This window comes from Corvus brachyrhynchos, unplaced genomic scaffold (assembly GCF_000691975.1).
Source record: "Corvus brachyrhynchos isolate BGI_N302 unplaced genomic scaffold, ASM69197v1 scaffold26, whole genome shotgun sequence".
Classification (NCBI taxonomy): domain Eukaryota; kingdom Metazoa; phylum Chordata; class Aves; order Passeriformes; family Corvidae; genus Corvus; species Corvus brachyrhynchos.
In genome coordinates this window covers 7,297,025-7,317,358 of record NW_008239324.1, presented here as the reverse complement: position 1 = coordinate 7,317,358, position 20,334 = coordinate 7,297,025, and the positions used below count along the sequence as shown (strand labels likewise).

At 39.5% G+C, this 20,334-nt stretch overlaps 1 protein-coding gene across 3 annotated transcripts; it reads right to left on the bottom strand.

The window, feature by feature from the left end:
* Positions 1-3,939: 3,939 nt before the first annotated feature.
* On the bottom strand, positions 3,940-19,824 carry LOC103620186 (dipeptidase 2). 3 transcript variants are annotated; one of them, XM_017741003.1, is made up of 12 exons: positions 17,553-19,824; positions 15,699-15,805; positions 14,097-14,380; positions 13,168-13,294; positions 12,613-12,742; positions 12,152-12,293; positions 11,220-11,289; positions 10,540-10,716; positions 9,945-10,032; positions 9,282-9,357; positions 7,525-7,660; positions 3,940-6,238 (listed from the first exon to the last, which is right to left on the bottom strand). In XM_017741003.1, exons 3-12 carry the CDS (start codon positions 14,228-14,230, stop codon positions 6,053-6,055), a joined length of 1,266 nt encoding a protein of 421 aa, XP_017596492.1. In that variant the 5' UTR covers positions 14,231-14,380; positions 15,699-15,805; positions 17,553-19,824; the 3' UTR covers positions 3,940-6,052. The 3 variants fall into 3 exon arrangements, with proteins under 3 accessions (XP_017596492.1, XP_017596493.1, XP_008637006.1); XM_017741004.1 differs by having other exon boundaries at positions 15,699-15,800; XM_008638784.2 differs by lacking the exon at positions 15,699-15,805 and having other exon boundaries at positions 17,553-19,823.
* Between the last annotated feature and the right edge of the window lie 510 nt (positions 19,825-20,334).

Here is a 20,334-nt window from a genome sequence, read left to right as displayed (position 1 = left end):
GGATCACACCAGCCTTGTGGACAAAGCAGGCCAGAACTGGCAACCTGGCTGTGAAGGTTTCTCACTCACAAACACCAGGATCCAGTCCCCGTGACAAGGACAGGCAGTGGCTGGAAGAGATCAGCATGTACAGCATGTACCTCCATGTAATAAATGCTTGTAGGAGATGCAATGTGCAATCCTCCACAGGCCGTTTCCAGGAGAAAAGTAAGGCAAGGAAAAGCCACGTTATAGCAGGACAGGAGCTCTTCTGCTAAAGACAACTGAAAATTTTGCTGTTCTGCTAGAAAACATATCACAGCTTAAACATTAAAAGACCACAAGAGGACACTGTGGTGCCACTTACCTTCAAAATTTATTTACTTTAAGGGACTTCTGCTTCACTTGTAAAATTACTTATAACTGTATTTGATACACGGAATATCCATTTCTACAAAGATACCTTCATCTCATCTTTAGAAATTGAAAAGTTACTTAGTCTTTGAGATACCTTTTTTTCCCTACTCACCCAGGTTCTGTACATTCAAATAAGAGAACTGTATTAAGGTTTTCTACAATAAACTTGTTAAATATGGCAGTAATTTTTAGTGCAGAATTAGGGTGCTGGAAAAATACTACTCAGTGTTTTGGTGTGGTCTTTCCTTTTATCCTTTTTTAAAGGGATCAATTTTCAGATCAGTGTCATCTTTAGCATGGGTAGATTTGTCATAGTCCATTTTTAATAAAGGGCTCAGAGAAGAAACTGAGCACAGGCCTAGACAAGATTTTTGAGATGTTGAGTTTAGCTACAGGAGGAAACTCAGGAAGATTAATCCAAATGGACTTTTCAAAGCTCTATTAAACTTTTTTCAAATGTTTGTATTCTAGACTAAAGGGACCTTATTTTGAGTTGTCTGATGAAACTTGTATTAGCTTCAGTTTTAATCTCACTTAGTTTGATCTTTATTTTGTTTCTCAGCAACAACCGTCAGGGGAACTGGAATTCTTGTTTCCTGGGCTTTATGCTTTCCTTTCATTGCAGAATTGACAAAAGAAATGTTTTATGAAAACCACAGATAGAAGATAGACCAGGTGCTGAGAAAGGACTTCAGAAGAAAATACCCATTATACAGAGGAAAGAATCACCTTAATGGAGTTTTTAAAAAAGTCTGGGGAGAAGCAACAGCGAAAGAGCAAAATTAAGTGCCCTCTAATTTGAGTTCTGATTGTTGAGGCCAGAGCCTTGATTAGAAGCAGCAACATTTCTCTGTTGTAAGATAAATGCTGAACTTTGTTTACTTAGCTTGGGGTTTTTTTCCCCTCCACTATTTGTTGTCTCATGACAGAAACAACTGAACCAAGTCCAATACCTCTCTCAGGTCACAGTTTTTGGAAAGAGGGGTTGGTTTTTTCTTTTGCTTTGCCAAAAAAAAAAAAAAAGAAAAGTCATAATGAAGTTATAAATAAACATGAAGGTTAGTGAAATCTTTTCCATTTCTCTGGTTTCAGAAGATTAAAAAAAGATAATTACAATAGCAGCAAATAACCATTCCTATGTCAAGTTGTTCTATGTAGACGTAAGGCTTGTAGGTAAGATACCAAGACAAAAATCAAGACCAGATTAAAAAAAAAGAAAGAAAGAAAAAAAGAAAAATATAATACTTGAAACACTGAATCAAGCCTTCCAGAACAGTCAGAGTAGGTTTATCCAGGATCACAGTCTGTCCTGAAAACAGTTCAGCAGATCAACTAAAATACTGCTCTGGGTCTGCAAATTAAAGCCAACAAATCTTAAGAAGAAAGCCACTATTACTGGGAAGAATCTTTTGGTTATTTAATTCTTTTGTAGTTTAAACATGTTACATTTTCAGAATTTGAAGGAATTTGATCATTTCCATATGTATAAATCCAGAGAAGAACAAACAGAACTGCTGCTTTCAATAGCAAGTGGAAGAAATCCAAGTTGCTGCAGTCTCACTCTGCTTTTTCACTCCTCCCCTCCCCTAACACTGAGCATGGTTAACGCAATCACTGACGTGATCAGCAGGAAACTCATCTCCTGAAGGAGGAAAACAGTCTTCTGTAAGACCAGCTTCCTGAACCAGCTTACACAAACACCAGTGCTGTCTCAAGGGACAGGGGAGGCAACATGCAGCCAAGGGACAGAGCAGTGCAGCAGCCCCAGCTGACCCTGTCACGAACTGCTCTGGCACTGCTTCTCACTCCGGGACAGGAGGAGGATGCAATACCTGGCTTTGCAAAGTTGATTCTGTGGTGCAGATGCCCACTGAACCTTAGGTGTAAAATCAAACCAAGTGAATAAATTTAGATTCATGTAGGTGGTTAGACTTAATGCACAATGTTTGCTGACCTTAAAACAGAGAAATATGCTGGCATGTTGCTTGGGCAACTCAATGACATGCAAGAAGGAATGCAGATGTTAAGCACAGCTGAGTATTTTATATTCAATGTAAAACCTGCAAGAGTCCTTCCATGGCCCAAACAAGTCACCTGCTGGGTGGAAGCTACAGGAACTGAACTACTCAGATTTTAGGTGACAGAACTGTTGTGCGTGTCAGACCAGCAGAAGACTTTGGAGATTTGGTTTCTAGCATCATCTCTTCCCCAGATGAGACAACTTAGAACTGAGTTATTTATTTCTGTGGCTGCTACAGTCCATTAGTCTGGAAAAGGAGAGTACTGGGGAAAGGGCCCTGGCATCAACCTTTTATAATCAAATCAATAGTCTGCATCAATATTTATCCCTATAGTTCTTGGCTGTTCATATCACACATGTAAAAGCATGAGCTTTTGGTTGTTTAAGATGCCTTCAACTCTGGGTCTTTTGAAAATCGGCCTAAGGTAGTTCATAGTACATAGATTTTGAGATTTACAGAAACAGTAATATTTTCAGAATTCACGTTAGCACAACTCGTTATTTAGAAGACGTAAGTCATGACTTGCATTCTTTCATTTGGCAGCCAACAAAGCTTATTACAAAGTTTGTATCTCAATTGTAACTGGTACTTCAGTGATACCAGCAGCCATAACAGAATCTGTCAGCTGAATGCATTCGAATTACCAATGCAAATGGCTGTTATTAATTGGGGCAGAGCAAAGGCATTCAATTGCAGCATGAATCATCCTCCCACTGGGAGGCAAAAAACAGAGTGTGATCATTTTATGCTTGAGTGGTTACAAATGCAGTGTTGTGAATACTACAAGTTGCTGTCAGGGCTGGAGACACTAGCACCAGAGTGAAGCATCACTAGTTTTTCTGAGAGCAGTCACAGCTGTATCTTACATGATTTTACTTTTGAAGTTAATTTCTAATACGTTTCTTCTATCACGTTTCAAGTTGCGTGGTTTTGATCATTTAAGAAAAATAAATTAGCTGCATCTATTAAATAAGCTAGATAATATGGATAACCACTGCACAAGATTCCATCTGTTGATTTTGCCTTCTGATTTTGTTTCACACAAGCAGCTTATTTGAAGCATTCTAAATTAACATTGTAACTGGTAATGGAAAAGGGACTTCTAGATCATGACACACCTGTGAGAAGTGCTGTGAGGCAGAGGTTATCCTAACTCTGGTGCAGGCAGCCCATCTGGTTGCCCATATGTCTTGTTCTCCAAGCCTTGACAGCTTGACCAGGGGTTTGCTGCAGGTAACACTGTCATCATGGACTCACTGCAGTGACTGATCCCTTCCCATGGGCTTGCTTGGACAGGTTTAGCACTATCTGAGTTTGGATGAGGCTGCCTGCCTACGTCCAGGATGCTCTAGGATTAAACCTGCTTGAATTTCTCCTGCCTGCCATTGAAGGGGCAACCCTTCCCTCTGATATTGACCTCATGATACTCTGGCCTTCTTTCTGCCACAGGGGTGCACGGTTCTTTCAGGGCCTCATGGGCCTCTAAATATCTACACTGTTTTGTGAGATTACACCAGTATCCTTACAAGTTTTAAACAATATTTTATTGAAATTTCATGTCTATGTTTTGCCACAAGGTTACAAATTACTCATTGCACAAGCAGTCAGCAAATAGGCGCAAAATATAATAGGTAAGATGAAACATATAAAAGTATTTTCTGTGTCTTTAAGGAAAGGAATATATATCTTTATATTGTAGTAGTATTATATGCTGTAGTATGGGAAGGTAAAAAAGTAAAAATTAGCAGGCAGTGACAACACAGTATAAAGAAAACTGGAAGCTGGAAGGAATAAAGAAGCATCTTACATTTCAAGTATGTAATGAAACACCTATCAGAATACTAGTTATGAAAAAAGAGACCATGGATGGCAGTTTTCCAATGGTTTATGAACCCATTAGAAGAAATATTGATGGGAAGTAAACATTTGCCCTATTGAATTAATCATTTTACCAGTAAAAATACGTTCTGATGCCAGTCAAGCAATATCAGGGAGGCCAGACTTCTGAGTCAGTAATTCCCTTTTCTATGTGCATTACCAGGATCAGTATTTATTGAGAAACTATTCTTAAAAAGTTGGCTTGTGTGCAACTAGATTGTTCCACATGATTTGTAAAGAATTTGGTAACATACAGGAATATAGTGACAATATATTTATCAAGGACACGATCTTATCAAAATAATTAATGAGGCTTAATTTTGAAGCTATAAAAAAAGTGTCCTTCCAGAAATCCTACTTGTACATGGAATGCAGAAATGGATGGTAGGAACAGTCTCAAATGCCTCTAGAAAAAAACTAACTTGCTGTTTTTCCATTCTGTTCATGCTCAGCCTTCTCTTTTAGTTGTTAAATACTTTGTGTGTTTACAAGTGCTTCCCTTAGATCAATTACAGGGCTTTTATTCTACACTACGGTTAAATTCTGTGGATGTCATATCAGTAAATAAATATTGGTATTGTAAAATCACAATTAACAACAAATATCGTAGAAAAGCATTTACCAGCAAGCACTGGGAACTGACCCGACAAAGATGTAGTGCTGCCATCTTATAATTTCACCATGAATCCCAGTATATTTGACTAAAATGTCCGTTTTGAGCCTTCCAAGAACAGCCTATCTCAATATATGCTCTTCTCTGCAACAGGAGCTTCTAACCTCACATACCTGCTGTATTTTGAAACATATTCCAAAGGCTGAAACAGCAGATTTATATAAAATGATCTCTGTCTAATCTCATGTCTATGAATCCATTGGCCATGGTCTGATTTTAGCCAGCTAGAATAAAAAATGAAATAATAAAACACGATGCTGATAAGGATAATGGTTTAAATGACAAAAATATTTCCACAACTCTCTTACTAGTCAGAATTCCTGCTTTGTCCTGGCTTGTTCTTGCTCCCATCATCATGAAAATGTTGCAAACAGCTGTCCCCAAATTATAGAAAAGTATCTACAACGTTGCCTGCACCCGAATGCAAGAGATCTCCATCCACCCTTCAGTAACTTCCCAGTTGTCCACTGTCCTGGTCAGGGTTCAAAAATAAGAGTTTAGTACTGCAGGACGGGTCTCTAAAGTTAGTGGTAGGCATGCAGTCCAAACTGGAATAGGCTTCTCACCCATCTTGTTGTCTTAAAAAACAAAACAAAACCCCAAGCAAATCATAAAAGCACTCTTCCCCATGTGGCAGGGGCTGGTCTTCTCTGAGTAAGCCATCAACTGTTGATGGTAGTTGCATGATTTAACAAGAAGTAATATTTGAAGACTTCTTGGCACAGCTGTCTGAATCATAACCTCTATTTCCTGTGTGGAACTGCTGGTTCTGGACTCCAGTATTTATGCCACAACGCGGGTACCAAAACCATGCATCAAGTATTACAGAATTTATTCTTTAGTTGTGAATACTTTCTATTAACAATGTTGGTCTTGGTCTAGCCAAGATGACACAGAATTTATCACTTCAAATTCCAAATGCTTTTGCTACATCATTTATAATTTACATTAATTTTCAAGTATGCAGGTGAATTTATAGAAATTATATTTAAAATTTATTATAGTTTTCCATTAACAAAACACAGAAAGATAGGTAGTTGCATTGCAGAGTACTCCATAAATCTCTCTCTAGATTCCATAGATCTTATGATACAGAATACACCATTAAACAGGATACAAGTGTCAGACTAAAAGGTTGTGCCACAGAAGGAAATCCAAAGGAGCTGGCTGGCTGAAGCTGAAGCTTACGTAGGTCTAGGCGACAGGAATTTTGTACTTCTTGCAAAATTTCACTTTCACCTGCGTCCATTACTCCAAACATGTTCCGCACCTACAAAAATTCAAAAGGTTGTCCCTGAAAGCCAGACTGGCACAACAGCAAAAGCTTTATGCAGCTAGGAAATCCCATGCTATTTCAAGTTACCCAACTCCAACTGTATTGCAAAACCACATCTGAATGTGAGGAAATCAACATCATTATTCTGCTGTTTGCTTTCCTATGAAACACTTCCCAGAATTCAGCATATATTACAGGCAAGAGTCACAGTTCTGGCTGTTCTTTGTCTTGGCTCTCTCCACACGTGTAGCAAACAAACTTATGAGCTTTCTTCCCTGAGGTGAACTCGCACTCTGAAGACAGAGCTTCAACATCTCTAATTTAGAAGGGAAAAAAATGTTACTAAATCCCACAGATTGGTTAGGTGTGATGAATTTGAGCCTCTTCATAAAGTCAGTCTGCCACTCGATTAAGTCAGCATTATGTAGATATTTTGGCAGATTAACTGGAATAGTGCAAATTTCCCAGATTTCTGTTCATCCAACATGCCCGAAAAGGACAAGTGGAAGGAAAGTGAGTGAAAACTTCTCACTAGAAGACAGTGAAATATATGTTGTCTATAAGGCTTTGTGAGTATTATCTACTTACTTAGCCCTGTAAATAAAAGCAGTAGGAGGCAAGCAGTCTGGAAGTTTCAGCAGAGGCATTTGTAAAAGTTACACTTGAGGGGGCCCTACTCTTACACCGTCTCCTTCCCTCCTCTCCTCCCTCATGCTTCTGGACTAACTTCTACCATTTACACTTAAAGCTTGCTGTGATCTAGTTATGTTTATGGCTTGTTAGTGATCTGGTCATGGCAGAAGCCTTTTGAATAGCAGCCCAATCCCATGACAAGAATTAAATTGATTTGCAGGAGTCAACATTCCTTACTGCCCCAGCGAACACAGCCAGACTGTGGTGCTGGTACATCCGCAGTTTCTCCAAACCATGAAGTGATTCCATTTAGAAGTCACTGATGTGTGTTTATCAGATTACTGCAGAGAGAAAAAGTTCCAAAGAGCTTTGTCTGCTCTCTCTCATTTTCCTTTATTCTGCTAACACTCTCTTGCCATCTTGGTTTCTTTCCCAGCGTTTGGAATTACTGAATTAGGTGCTTACATTCCCTCATATCTCTCTCACTTAACAAAAAAAAAAAAAACCAAAAACAAACCAAACACTCAAAGGCAAAACACATAAAACAAAAAAAAAAAAAAAAAGAAAAAAATGAAAAAAAACATAAAACACCAACAATTCCTTCCCTCCTAGTAAGAATCAAGATTCAGTTTGGATTTTAATCTTACATTTTCCACTTCCCTGAAGACACGGAGAAAGTTCTCCCTTAAGACTCCTTTCAGTTCAGTTTCATTCCATCCTCTTCTAAGAAGTTCCTCTATCAAAGAAGGGTATTTAGAGACATCTTCCAATCCCTCAGGGAAGCTGTTGGTAAGTCACACGAGAATATTCAACACACATCAATGACAAATTGGAGAAAAAGGTTTTGAATTAGTCTTTTGCACATACTGACTTTTGGAATGAGATCACTTGGGACCCAATTCTTCCTCTGAGAATTCAACTGACAAGCAGAAACAGGTTTGGGACACAACAAAAGGCTTTTCCTTTTTTCAAAAAGACCCAATAGACAGAATACAACTGGAATGAAGATGCACTTCTATAGAGGCAAAACAACAGCATGGGAGGATATTAGAACAAAAGGGAAATTCATGTATACGTTAATCCACAGTTTCCATCTGGCCTTTAGAGTAAAAGGAAACAGCTGCATCACAGATTAAGTTGGTGCAATCCACTCGTAACTGAGAACAAAAGGAAACCTGCAAACACATGATGAGCTCTGGAGTTGCAGGCAATTTAGTGAACTCTGTTGTTTACAAAGTATTTGAAAAAAATACAATTAGAATAATAATATTGGTTTGAATTAAGCCAATTGTTTAGGCAATGGAAAGAAAACTATTCAGAGCCCTCTACTGAAGAAATTAGAAAAAGCAAAACTGATCTATGTCTTGTGCTACTTCTTGTCAGAATAAAAAGAATTTAGAAATAAGAAGCTGCAAAACCTGCATTAAACAGCTCTTTTAAATTGTATTTCCACAAGACTTTGACAATGTTTTGAGATAACTAATGTTTTCGGTATTTTTCTGTTCTGTGGAGGTGTGGTGATAATCACATCTCAAGCAATCTGTAGCGTTACTACCAGGAATTAGGGCTTTAACAAGTCCACCACCAATTTAACTGATGCACTTTCTGAAAATGCATGTGATAAAACGTGTCCTTTTGTTGCAAACTGTGTTTTTCTTTTGAACATTATAGTTTCAGAGCTATGATATCATGGAGCTGACACAATGGGTAGTGTTTGTACTTTACAGATGGCAGCCTGACTCTGACTCTCATTCCCAAGGAGGCCTGACTCCAGGAGAAAAAGAAAAAAGAGAAAGGAGATGATGATTCAACAGAAAGATAAGAAGAAAAAAAAAGTTTAGGGTTACAGCAGCAAATGCCACCCAATCTGCTTTTATTTCCTCAGCTGTAACTGCACTAGCCCAAGAGTGAGGAGAGGTTTTGTGGTAGGCTGTTCACCAGGCTCTGCTTGCCTCGAACACTTCCCAAGCCCCAAAAGCAGGAGTGGTTTCACAGCACCCAAACACTTTGGGCTTTCCCCAAGGATAGTGGAAGAAAGAGTTTTGCAGCATCTCTTTAGGCTGAACCATTTACCATGTAAAGGTTGAGGCAGCTTTTCTGTCATTCATCTTTGGCTTTTGGAAAAAAACAACTTCTATCAGTGGTTTTGTATGCACAAACCACCATGTAGAACACATGGCTGCAGAGTTCACAGGCCATGAGGATCCATTTCTACATTTGTAGCACTACTTCATGCAGTTCTTAAAAGGAATCATTGTGCCTCTCTTTCATAAAACTTGGTTTAGTGCTCATCACAAGACAATCTGATACCAGTTTTTTTGTCTGCCTTCTTTTTTTCCCTTAAATGAATCAAAACCTGCATAATTTAAGGAGCAGGTGTCAATGTATGTACAACTTTACTAACCGTTCCACTCCATCATAGTCACCGCCAATTCCTATCGATTCTGAGCCTGCAATTTTCTTTATATGGTCAAAATGATCTGAAAATAAATACCAAAGAAAACAACACCTAAGCATCCAGCAAAAAAGAAGTATTACAGTTCACACATATTGGCACTAGGTGACAGCTCTCCTTAATCATGGATTCTTGATCAAATCCTTTTTAAAATGTCAAAAGACCCACCCCATCAGGCAGCAATCTTCAAAATAAAAACAACACTGATGAAATGCAAATGAGGAAAGAGACATGATCATCACAGCACATTCATTCCTAACAAGTAGCCCAACTACACCAATAGAATTTTCATTATCCATTGCATGCCTAGGTTTCCCACTCTTAATTACATAGGCTTAAGGTGTTTTCCTGAAAGTAATAACTACTTTGGGATTAATGGTTGTTGGCTCAATTTGTGAGCATCATATCCTCCAGCTACACACACCCCTTGAACTCTTGTTATTGTTTAATGAGTATTAGCTCAAAAAGTACCTAGAGCTGGGCTAAGGTGTGGATGGAATAAACAAGCAGTATAATTTACATGACCTTGAAAATTATTCAAGCAACAGGAAATTCATAGAATTTATATGAATTCATAGAACCCACAAAAACTACAGTGTATGAACATCAAACCTGCAAGGGTAGAAATATTAACAACTTTTCTTCCACAGGCCAGTACATCTGCATTGAAAGTCACCATGACAATTCCCTTGTTCTTTTTCTGAAAGATATGAATAGACAGGTGATGATCACTTATGTCCTGCAAGCTTCGTGGGCATCTTATACAGAACCTTCTACACCCATCAATCAGTGAGAACTGCAACACTAAGTCAAAGCTGAGGTGGCAACACAAGGCTTTTCTTCCCTGTCCTATCTCCGGGTTCATTTTACTTTCATGTGGACTGAATCAGCAGAAGTGCAGTGACTACATCAAAAAAACTCAACCAGAATTTCAAAGTATTTTCAAGCACTTCATTTTTGTAGTCATAGACTAAATACAACCCAAAGAAAATGTCTCAGAAGCAAATGTAAGCTGCTCCTCAGGGATATGCTTCTAAATCAAATTCAGGGATGAGGAGGCGGAAAGTAAACATCATGATTTGAATGCACGTTTGCTGCAGCCCAGGCAAACACTGCCATTAAAACAAAAAGCAAAACCCCCAAGAAGCAAAACCAACAAATTCCTTCCTCCAAAAAACAAACCAAACCCAAAAACCATATGACTCACCAGTTGCTGGAGAATATCATCAGGAACATTTCTTGAGTGATTACAAACAGAAAATGCTGAGGAGTGGCTGAAAATTACTGGTGCTTTTGAGATATTGAGTGCAGCTTTTGCTGTGGAATATGAGGTATGAGATAAATCTATCAGCATACCCAGGCGATTCATCTCCTTTACCACTTCCTAAAACAGATGTACAGACAACAGTGTCAGTATTACGTTTCCTGAAGGGAAACCGTTTAGCTGACATATGTAAACAGATAGATTAATTTTGCAGCTGTCAGCTAGTCATAAACATGCTGTGCCTGTGTTGGTTTCTACGTACCTATTAATTCAATAGTAATTTATTCACTCAAAATTAGCCAGCACACCACTACATGCTCAAAACTTAGAAAACTTAGTCAATCTAAAATAAGTCATTCAAAGTGTTATTCACATCTCACTGCTTGCACATATGAATTCATACATTTAATCGGTATTAAAACCGTTGTAATTAAATCTAACACTTCTTTTACCCTAACAAACATCACAGGGAATTTGATTTGGACTACATCCTGATCACCTCCTAACTATCAAGAACTTCTAGTAATAAATTTTTAATGACAATTTGCTCTTGAGAAGATAAGGCCAGAAGTCGTTAGTTGCATAACACATTGCCCGGATTAGCATTTGAAAGAGATCCTTACTTGGCCAAATGCAGTCAGACCAATAACACTAGGATAAAAGTTGTGTATTCCTTTAGATGATGATTCAGACCTTAAAAAGGGGAGTGAGGGAGGAGAAACATCATTATTCTGGAGAATACAGTATCAACAGCTAAAACCTCTTACACTACACACAGGAAATATTACCATGTCACATAGCCAAATGTGGGGATAATGGGCTACATAATAGGTATCTTGCTCAGGCAGTGCTTTTTATGTTCATAACTGTTTTCAGGTTCACTGATGTTGATGTTTGTAAAGGAATTTAAGACAAGCAGAGAGGTGATTGTCAGCATTTTTCTAATTAAACAAACTTCCATGAGAGAACAAAGAGGCTCTGTAATGGCAGTTACCTGCCAGACAGAAAACCTGCTTTTCAGCCGCCTGTACAGAATTCCCCTTCCCCTCAGTCAGTGCAAGAAGGTATTTTGCCAGTCCAGCAAAGAGAAGTTGCAAAGATTCTGATACAGGATCTAAATACCCATCTCTGTAGCTCCATATGGGACCTGCACTTATGAGCTGGCCAGAGAGGACAGTGTTGAAGGCTGCTGAATGCTGAGTTCTTGCATATCATTTACCCTCTTTTATCTACATCATATGCATTTTCAGTACTTTTTTTTTTGTCTGTTTTGCTGTATGTAACTTTCCCAATATAGCAAAGGAGATATCAATTTGACCATCTTTGTGTTGTTAAAGAGGTTTAAAGTGTCCAAATCATGAGCATAACAAGCACTACATAACGGATGTAGTCTCCCACTATACACATGGCAAATTATTTACCCCCAAACCCTATCACCTGGACTTGGTTCAAGGTCTTTCACACAGTAAGTTTGTGCCTGAATCCATATTTCTCCCATCATGCAGCTGCCACTCTTTTGCATTAGATAGTCACACAAAATATGTGCATTAGTTACCAAGGAGTGTTGCAGGAATGTGTTAAAGTCATGTAACGAACACCCAAGTCATAGTACATCCTCAGTGTCGCCAAACTGCTGTCAATGGAGTGGCCACCTTCTATTCCAATCAAACATGCAATCTTTCTACTGTCAGAGATACCTGGAAAACACAAAGGAAGATAATTCCAAAGTAATTCCATGACAGATAAGAAGCCAGCACTACTGAGCAGCAATTGTTTGTGTAAATTGCAATACAGACATTTTCATAGAATGGGAGCTTACAGAGTACATGTTTTTATGGCAAATTCTCTCATGACTGCAGTGGACCAGGACTGTACACAGAGTCAGTGGCTGTGGTTCAGAGGAAGTGTTGAAGTTAAAGTTGCTCTTTAAAGCAGGATAACTTGTCTGCTTGCATCTCTCTGTACATACCTCCCACAATCACATTTTAAAAATTCTTTTACAAGAAGGAGCCTCACCTTGGGAAGTCATCACAAGTTCCAGCTCTTCATAGCTGTTACACATCCTCTTGACAACATCGATTTGCTCTAAGGTCAGGCGCACAGCATCCTTGTTCTGAGCGCTGCAAAGAACATACACTGACCAAAACTGAAAGAGATATTGACAAGTAAAGCAGATAACTTGTGTTTTGACTTGGAAACTTCTGTTTGCTCATAGTTCAGGAGCCCAGACCAAAGTAACTTCCTGCAGTTTATAAGGGCGTTGCCACTCTAGCTTTTCCCCCAAAGAAAGAGTTAGGATGCAAGGCAAGAGCACCCACTCCAGACATGATTAAGGCCTTCTGATACACTCAGCTACTCCACAGCACATGCATAAGATATAAGCTTCCTTTAATTTATGTATCACAAAACATATGCTGCTGTTTTGACTAAGGGTACCTGAGCTTTTCAGTTTTATTATTTTTTTCTTTTTCAATATAAAGAGCCAAAATCAGGGGTAGAAGTACTTTTGTGTTTGGGGAAGAAGCAAATGTAAAAATATGGTCTCAGACTCACCACCACGGCAGTACATACCTGAGCTCCCACATAACCAGCCTGAAGTTTCACAAGGTTTGTGTGGGTCGTGTTGAGTTCTCTTAAGTTGACTCTACTGAGTCTATTTTGGTAAAGTATTCTCAGCTGCAGTACAAAGTCATTGTGGCTAGAATGGAAAAATAGGGCTTGGGATAGAAATAAGTTGTTCCCTTTCTAACCCAAATGTAATTTCTTCCACTGTTCATAGTCCCTTAGACTGTTAGCTGCCAATAATCCTTGCAGCAATAGATGCCTTAAAGTCTCCCTTCTTTTCTGCCTTTTCTGCTTCTCACCTCATCCCGCCAGCAAGCAGGTTGGGGGTGTACAGTAAGTTGGGAATGGACACAGTGGAGACAGCAGACCCCAGCTGGCCAAAGGGTTGTTCCAGACCATATGGGTCATGCTCAGCATATAAAGTTGAGGAGACAAAGGAAGGCAGGGGATATTCAGAATCAGGATGTTTATCTTTCCAAGAAAATGTTATGTGTGATGGAGCCCTCTTTCCTGGGGATGACTGAATACCTTAGTCATGGGAAGCAGTGAATTAATTCCTTGTTTTGCTTTGTTTGTGCGTGGCTTTTGCTTTCCTTATGAAGCTGTCTTTATCTCAACCCACGAGTTTTCTCACTTTTCTGATTCTCTCCCTCATCCCACCAGAGGGACAAGTGAGCAAGGGCTGCGTGGGGCTCAGTTACCAGCTGGGGTTAAACCATGACTCCTGGCCAGATCCCAGTGGTGTTTAGAATAACGCAGTCCTACATTAAGCACCCTCTGAACCAAAATTCCTTCCTGATATATCACTGCAACAGTAGCTCGGTGCTATGTGCTCATAAACAGCCTGTGTCTCTGCTAATCTAAACACACTTCAGCATTTCCTCCTCACTTGTCAGGACTCACAAAGAGGGTTTAGTTGAACATATTTTATATACCCATCGATTAAACGTGCATCTTGCATCAGCTCCATAGCTCTTTCTCTCATTGATTTCTCACAGCTGAATGGCACAATATCAGAAAAGAACATCAACAGCCACAACAACTCTGCTGTATTTCTCTTCACTTCCATTTTCCAGTGGAAAAAGTGCTAAAGCACAGGAATACCACAATTGTTCACTGACAACAATGAAACAGCAAAATTTCCAGTCTGCAGAGGCTGTAGGCTTAACAGTACAGGCAGAGTTGAATGCCTCTCCTTCTGATAAGGCTTGTGTGAATTCTACAGGAGGAAAGAAAAAAACAAAGAAATCATAGTAAACAGAAGGGAAGGTAGTATTGGAAACTCTGAAACTGCTACATTCTCCTAAGGATTTTAAGGTCTCTGGCTATTGTGCTCTTGCACATATGACCGCTCCTTAAACACTGCTGCTGCCACCAGCTCAGTGCTGAAGGAACCAACTGCTCAGTCAGAGATGGCAGGCTGAACCTGCCTAACCCTGGACTCACTCCTCCCAAAACAGCTTCCAAAACAGCTGAAGAAGATCGTTTTTTCATCATGTTAACTAGGCTTGTTCTCTTTATATGGGAAACCTCACACTGAAATGAGCACTGAAACTGTTTTCTGAGAAAGTTGAGAAATTAACTGCTTCTGAGTAAACTGTCTTGTTAACACACACAGAACATCCAAGTATTTTCAGAGAAAAGCTATTGAAATCGGACAGTTCTCCAAACCTTAGCAAGTGCAATATCTGCCAAACTTGAAAGGGTCACTTCATGAGGAAATGGGTGTGACAACAAGAGTCATCAGAGTACCTCCTGTACTTTTTTAAAAATAGTACTCAAATATTTGGACAACAGTCTTTCAAGAAGCATTTTTACAAACAAATGAGAAATAGCTCCTGCTCTATGTAAAGTAAATGTAAGATCTACCAGGAGGGGCAAATACCTTTACAGATAAAAGATTGGCTTCACCTATACCCCACTCAGAGTTATTGGCAGCATTACCTATAAAGCTGAGGAACACTCGTTGCCTTCATTCCTGGGAGTGATATCCTGATTGAGGCACATGCCCTCAGGGGGGACAGAGCCATAAAGAAGCAGGAGGGCCATAGCTGCCATGTAAGGATGCAACAAGGGGGCTTTGCTCTTTTAAAACAGATAGATTTTAAAGGAAATTTCACAGTTAAAAAAGGGTGGTTTTCTGTATGCTTCTGTCATTTACCATCTTTGGAAACAGGGGCAAGCTGCCTGGCCCCTCCTCTCCTTTCCAGCAGGCAGGCCAGGCCCCAGTGCAGAAGGTTCAGTAAACAGCTGCTATTTAAGTGGAGCAAATCTCAGTTAGGAATGGCATTCCTTTCATCCCATCTAGAGTCCTTATTTTCCATTTTATTTTTTATTGAGACTCTTAACAGCCATTACATTAATCCTCAAATTTGTTGAATTATTGTGCCAAATCAAATATGCAAAGTGCATTAAAATAGATCCCACTGCTCAAAATAGTAACATATCCTGAAAAACAAAGAAGGTTCATCCCCTCCACAGTCCAGTTATGCTGAGACCTCATGTAGATAATCCTAGCATAGCTCTGAATTACCTACCTCAGATCATGGCAGCATCTTGGTTGCAACAGACAACACAAGGTGACCAGAACCTTAGCTAGAAACTTCCTTGATGACCACTGCTAAAAGCTTGGATTCACCCTATTCTTTAAATAATAATTAAATGTAATTAGTAAAACATAAATATTAGACATACTTGTAGGAGCAGAACACATGCATCATACTAAGCATGTTTTAAAGAAAAGCTACTGGTCTCTCTGAAATTCATCTTTTCATCAGGATAGTCCTTCTAATCTTTCTCAGTTTTTCTTGAAATTCTTTCTGCCATCACCAGCTCTAAATCATGATTCCTGACATGTCAGGTTTATTTCTTCTTCTGCTTGGAAGCCCACTTAGTGCTGTGTTACAACTCCTGATTTCCAACCTGCCATTCCTTCACTGCCTGTGGAGTAATGTAATGAAGTTCCACCAAGCAATGAGAAAACATGGTGTTTATTGCTTAAAACAGGGATGAAAGGGAATAAACACAGTAATATTTGGGAGGCATTTCAGGATAGCTTGTCCCAAACCTCCTGGGACAAAGGAACCCACTAGAGGCAATTCCAGTACTTCATACACAGGGAAAGGGTGCTGCCCACATTTTTCCGGTCTAAAGAGAGCACTTTGTGTTATTCTGGTCATGGCATGCCAATGAAAGATTTTGAGGAACAGTGATTGCTAGAAACACAACCATCCTCAAAATCCTCCTTCAGATAACAGTACAGTCTTAGACTAGAAGTTCTTCTGCCATAAATATGCATCAGAAATATACCTGCATTGTGAGACCCAAAAACTTTAGTGGAATAACACTTCTACAAAATCATAAAGATTAGACAGCAATCAGAAGTAGTTTCTTTTCTGCTCTGTGGCAACCATAGAGATTTCCCTCAAATGTCAAAGCACAAATACAGCCTTACCCTTTTACCACAAATGCAGACTTTGTTACCACAGAGAAAAAAATCCTTGTGTCTCTAATCTAGAAATCTAGAAAATGCTAAATTTGTTTGTGGCAGCTCAGCATGTGAAACTTTAAAAAGAAAAGGTCAAAACACTGCCCAAACAGAAGAATTCTGAAAAGTTAGTACCACAAAGGCAAATTAGTTTCTGTAGTCACATTTTGGTTGCAAATTCCTCAAACCAAAATACAAGACAGATCTGGAGCCTGAATCTCTAGAACTCTGCCAGATCCTGACAAAAGGACTCGAAAGGAAAAACTAAGATTTTATAGTATATTATCTGCTCTGACCTCATACACATACAGAAGTCCATATAATTTGTCAGTTCAAAATGCTTAATGAGAAAGTAGCAAACCTTGTTCACACAATGAAACAGTTCTGATGCTATAAAAACTGATACGCACTGTAGATTTCAGTCCAAATATTTACTATTTTTTCGTGAAGTCAACAGCAATTTTCAGGAATTGTCTGCTAAGATAAATTATTTTTATCTATTCATTACCAAATCTCCATTCTGTGTGTTTGTGCAAAAATGCAATTCTTTGCAGCTACAAGGATTTTTTATAGATTTGCTCTATCAAAGTATCTTCTCGGTTTCATGCAAAATATTCTTTATACTTTGACAGTGAGATTCATTTGCCTTTGAAACTGTTTAGGTAAAAAAAAGACACATAATTATATCATCATTCATAGATCAGTTCTTGAAAATTGAAGGAGTATTGCAAGCGCTACACAAAATTAAGAACATGGCATATTAGCATCCCTGTCTAAACAACATTCAAAATACAGAACCCACACAGCTTTTTCCCATGCTGACTAAGCAGAGTTGAGAAGTGGAAGCTGAAATGAGATTTTTAGCTTTTCTTTTGTTTATCTAAAGGCTCCTCGGAGCAGTTACCTTCTTCAGATAATGCAGCTGAGTCGAAATCCACATTCCACTGTGTTGGATACAACAGCTGAAGCTTGGCACCAGATCTGCTTGGCATCACAGCAGCAGCCAAGAAACCTCTGCTATTTGTTTAACTCATGTCACAGGCTGCACACACAACAGGCATTTGGAAATTGCCACTTTGCGAGCTGCAAGGTCTGTGAACGAGCTTTCAGCTCAGCTACGCCCACGTGGGAGCCCCACAAGTCATTTGCCGTGCCTTGTTGAAAACCCAGCATTTCCTCCCTCTTGTGGCAGCCTGGCTGTGCAGTCCACGATGCCTCTGTTCACTAGCAGATGACGTGTTAAAATCACTCTGTTTGTATTGCTCAGAAATAGGTGTCTCTCACCACAGAATAATTTAGGTTGGAAGGAGTTTCCGGTGGGATGTCATCTAGTGCAGCCACCTGGTCCCAGGTAAGGTAACTCCAAAGTTCGATCAGGTTGCTCAGATCCTCACTCAGTAGAAGTTTTGATATCTTCAAGGAAAAAGATTATAGAACCTTTCCAGGCCTCTGTTCCAGTGCTTGCTTATTCACACTGACTACACTTAACCCAATAAATATCTACCTCTTCTACTATATCTGCTGTGTTTTATTCAGGATTTACTGTGCCACTGTATTATATCCGTAAAGGTCAAAATTGTCACAAGGTACAGGTGGCCTTTCCAAAAATAATTATGTCTCTGAACGTGCTGTGGCTTTTCACTCCCTTTCAAACATGAAAGTTTGGAAACAAAGAAATATATGCAAAACCATGATGCTAGAGTTTTACAAGAAGTAAGGTATGCTTATCATCATTTCTATTTCACTTTGTATTTTGCACTGGAAACCAAAAGGGCATCATGCTTTTGTTTATGATTCCATTGCAGAGAAATGATCAAGTCTCATGATAAAATCTCCCACAGACCTGTTGTGCAAGTTATGTCTTAAGTGGAACACACATTCATCATCAATCCTCTAGTTCCCACCAACTGGAAAACTTAAACAGAACCCCCCACATTCCTGAGAATTCTGCTGCACATTGCTAATTTGGTGAATTTCACTTATAAACACTTGCCATCCACTTCTGTGAAGCAGAGAACCCTAAACAATACAAATGAGGTAACAAGAGAAAAGACAAATATTTTCCCTTCCTAATCTGAAGTTTGATCCAGGCCAGAGCCATTATTATGCCTATGACAGGAAACTATCTTTCATATTTAAATTAAAGCAGCAAATAACAGGCTCAGATTCCTTTTCCATTTGTGGTCTAGTTCTAGCCCATGTTTCACTGTTAATTTTAAACTTGTCAGATTCTCATCTCTATCTTCCAGAGTAAGAAAATATCACATAACCGTCATTGCTTGCAATTTTTTCCCCTGTTTTCTAAATTTTCTCTCTTTGGAGAGTCAAGTTAAATCTCTGATCTGATTTCTACCTAAAACTCTGTTTCCACAAGCCTCCAGAAAAACTAAGCTCACTGACTCCTTATTCAACCACCGTTTTTGCTGAGCCACTAAGCACCTTCTTGAGCTTTTAACAACTCACCTCCTTGCAGATTCAGAAAACAACTGATTTTTAAAGCTGCTAAAGGCCAAATGCTTCCTTTGGCTCACAGTGAGGTTTCTTCTGTAATTTTATTCCAATAGCCCTGGATTAGCGTTAGCAGCTGTCTGTGTATAGTAATTCTTACAAATGTGGCATTTGTGATGTACATCCTTCCTGCAGAGTTCATCTGGCAGGACTGGTCTCCTAATAAATATCCCAAGAGCTATCTTTATTGTCCAGAATGTTGTTACACAGCTGTGTCTCTCTGATAATAGCTATCCCTATGTTTATATCATATTATATTCACCTCACACATATTTTGGAGCAAGCTGAGAAGCTATAAAATAACTGCAGCACTCACACTCAAATCAGTTGCTGTCAGGAGGCAGAGAGATATTACGTATTGGAACTACTTTTCACACTAGGAAGGCTTGTTCCATCCCAGAGCAACTTCATTAATTTCAGTACTTACACATCCCAACCACTTGTGTTCTCGCTACCAGCACAGATTAAACTGTAGATGACTACAGCTGGGAAAGTAGGACTTTCTACGTGCAGGTACCTATTGCAGCAGTCATTTTTAACTGCAATTTGGTTTTCTCTAAAGGTCTTCTATTCTACCAGCTCCTGGTATCAACTACACTACATAACAGCACTTCAGCATTTGGGATGGTGTCTTGGTTTGAAAAGACAGGCGTCTGCCAAGGAAGGCAGGAGCCTCCCTTGGAATGAAAAATGCAACTCCCTTCCCTCCAAATTATTATAATTTTGAAATTAAGGGGCTTTCAGGCAAAGATGTGGGAAATAGGAATAACAGTTCTTTACTATTATATATCTATATGTGTGTATAACCAGTCAAACAAACAACAATAACCATGGCAGTAACAGCAAACAATCACAAACCCAGTCCCAGCCTTCTGGGCTGTCAGGCCCTTTCCCCTCGGGTGCAGTTCCGCTTGCAGTCAGCAGGGGTGCTGGCTCCGCAGTGAGCTCGGGGAGCACGCGGCACTGGTGCCCTGGGTTCCCGGGAAGGGATGGAACAAAGGCTTCACAAACCCCCTGGGCAGCTGATCCCAGTGTCTGGCCGGACCCTCAGGAACAGCAAGCTGGAACAGCAGTGACGAGCACAAATCCCAGGTGACAGATGAGATGTATCAAACTCCGGAGCTGCGGTGGGAACTCCCGGAGGTCTCAGCAGGCAGGGCGGGCAGGGACACCGCGTG

What these genes read in the sequence shown, in the direction of transcription:
- LOC103620186 (XM_017741003.1), bottom strand. Translation starts at nt 14,230, where the DNA reads ATGGAAGTGAAGAGAAATACAGCAGAGTTGTTGTGGCTGTTGATGTTC. An exon ending in CTGGTTATGTGGGAGCTCAG is followed by an intron (nt 12,743 to 13,167) that starts GTATGTACTGCC and finishes TATCTCTTTCAG; the next exon opens with TTTTGGTCAGTGTATGTTCT. An exon ending in ATGATATTCTCCAGCAACTG is followed by an intron (nt 10,033 to 10,539) that starts GTGAGTCATATG and finishes CATATCTTTCAG; the next exon opens with AAAAAGAACAAGGGAATTGT.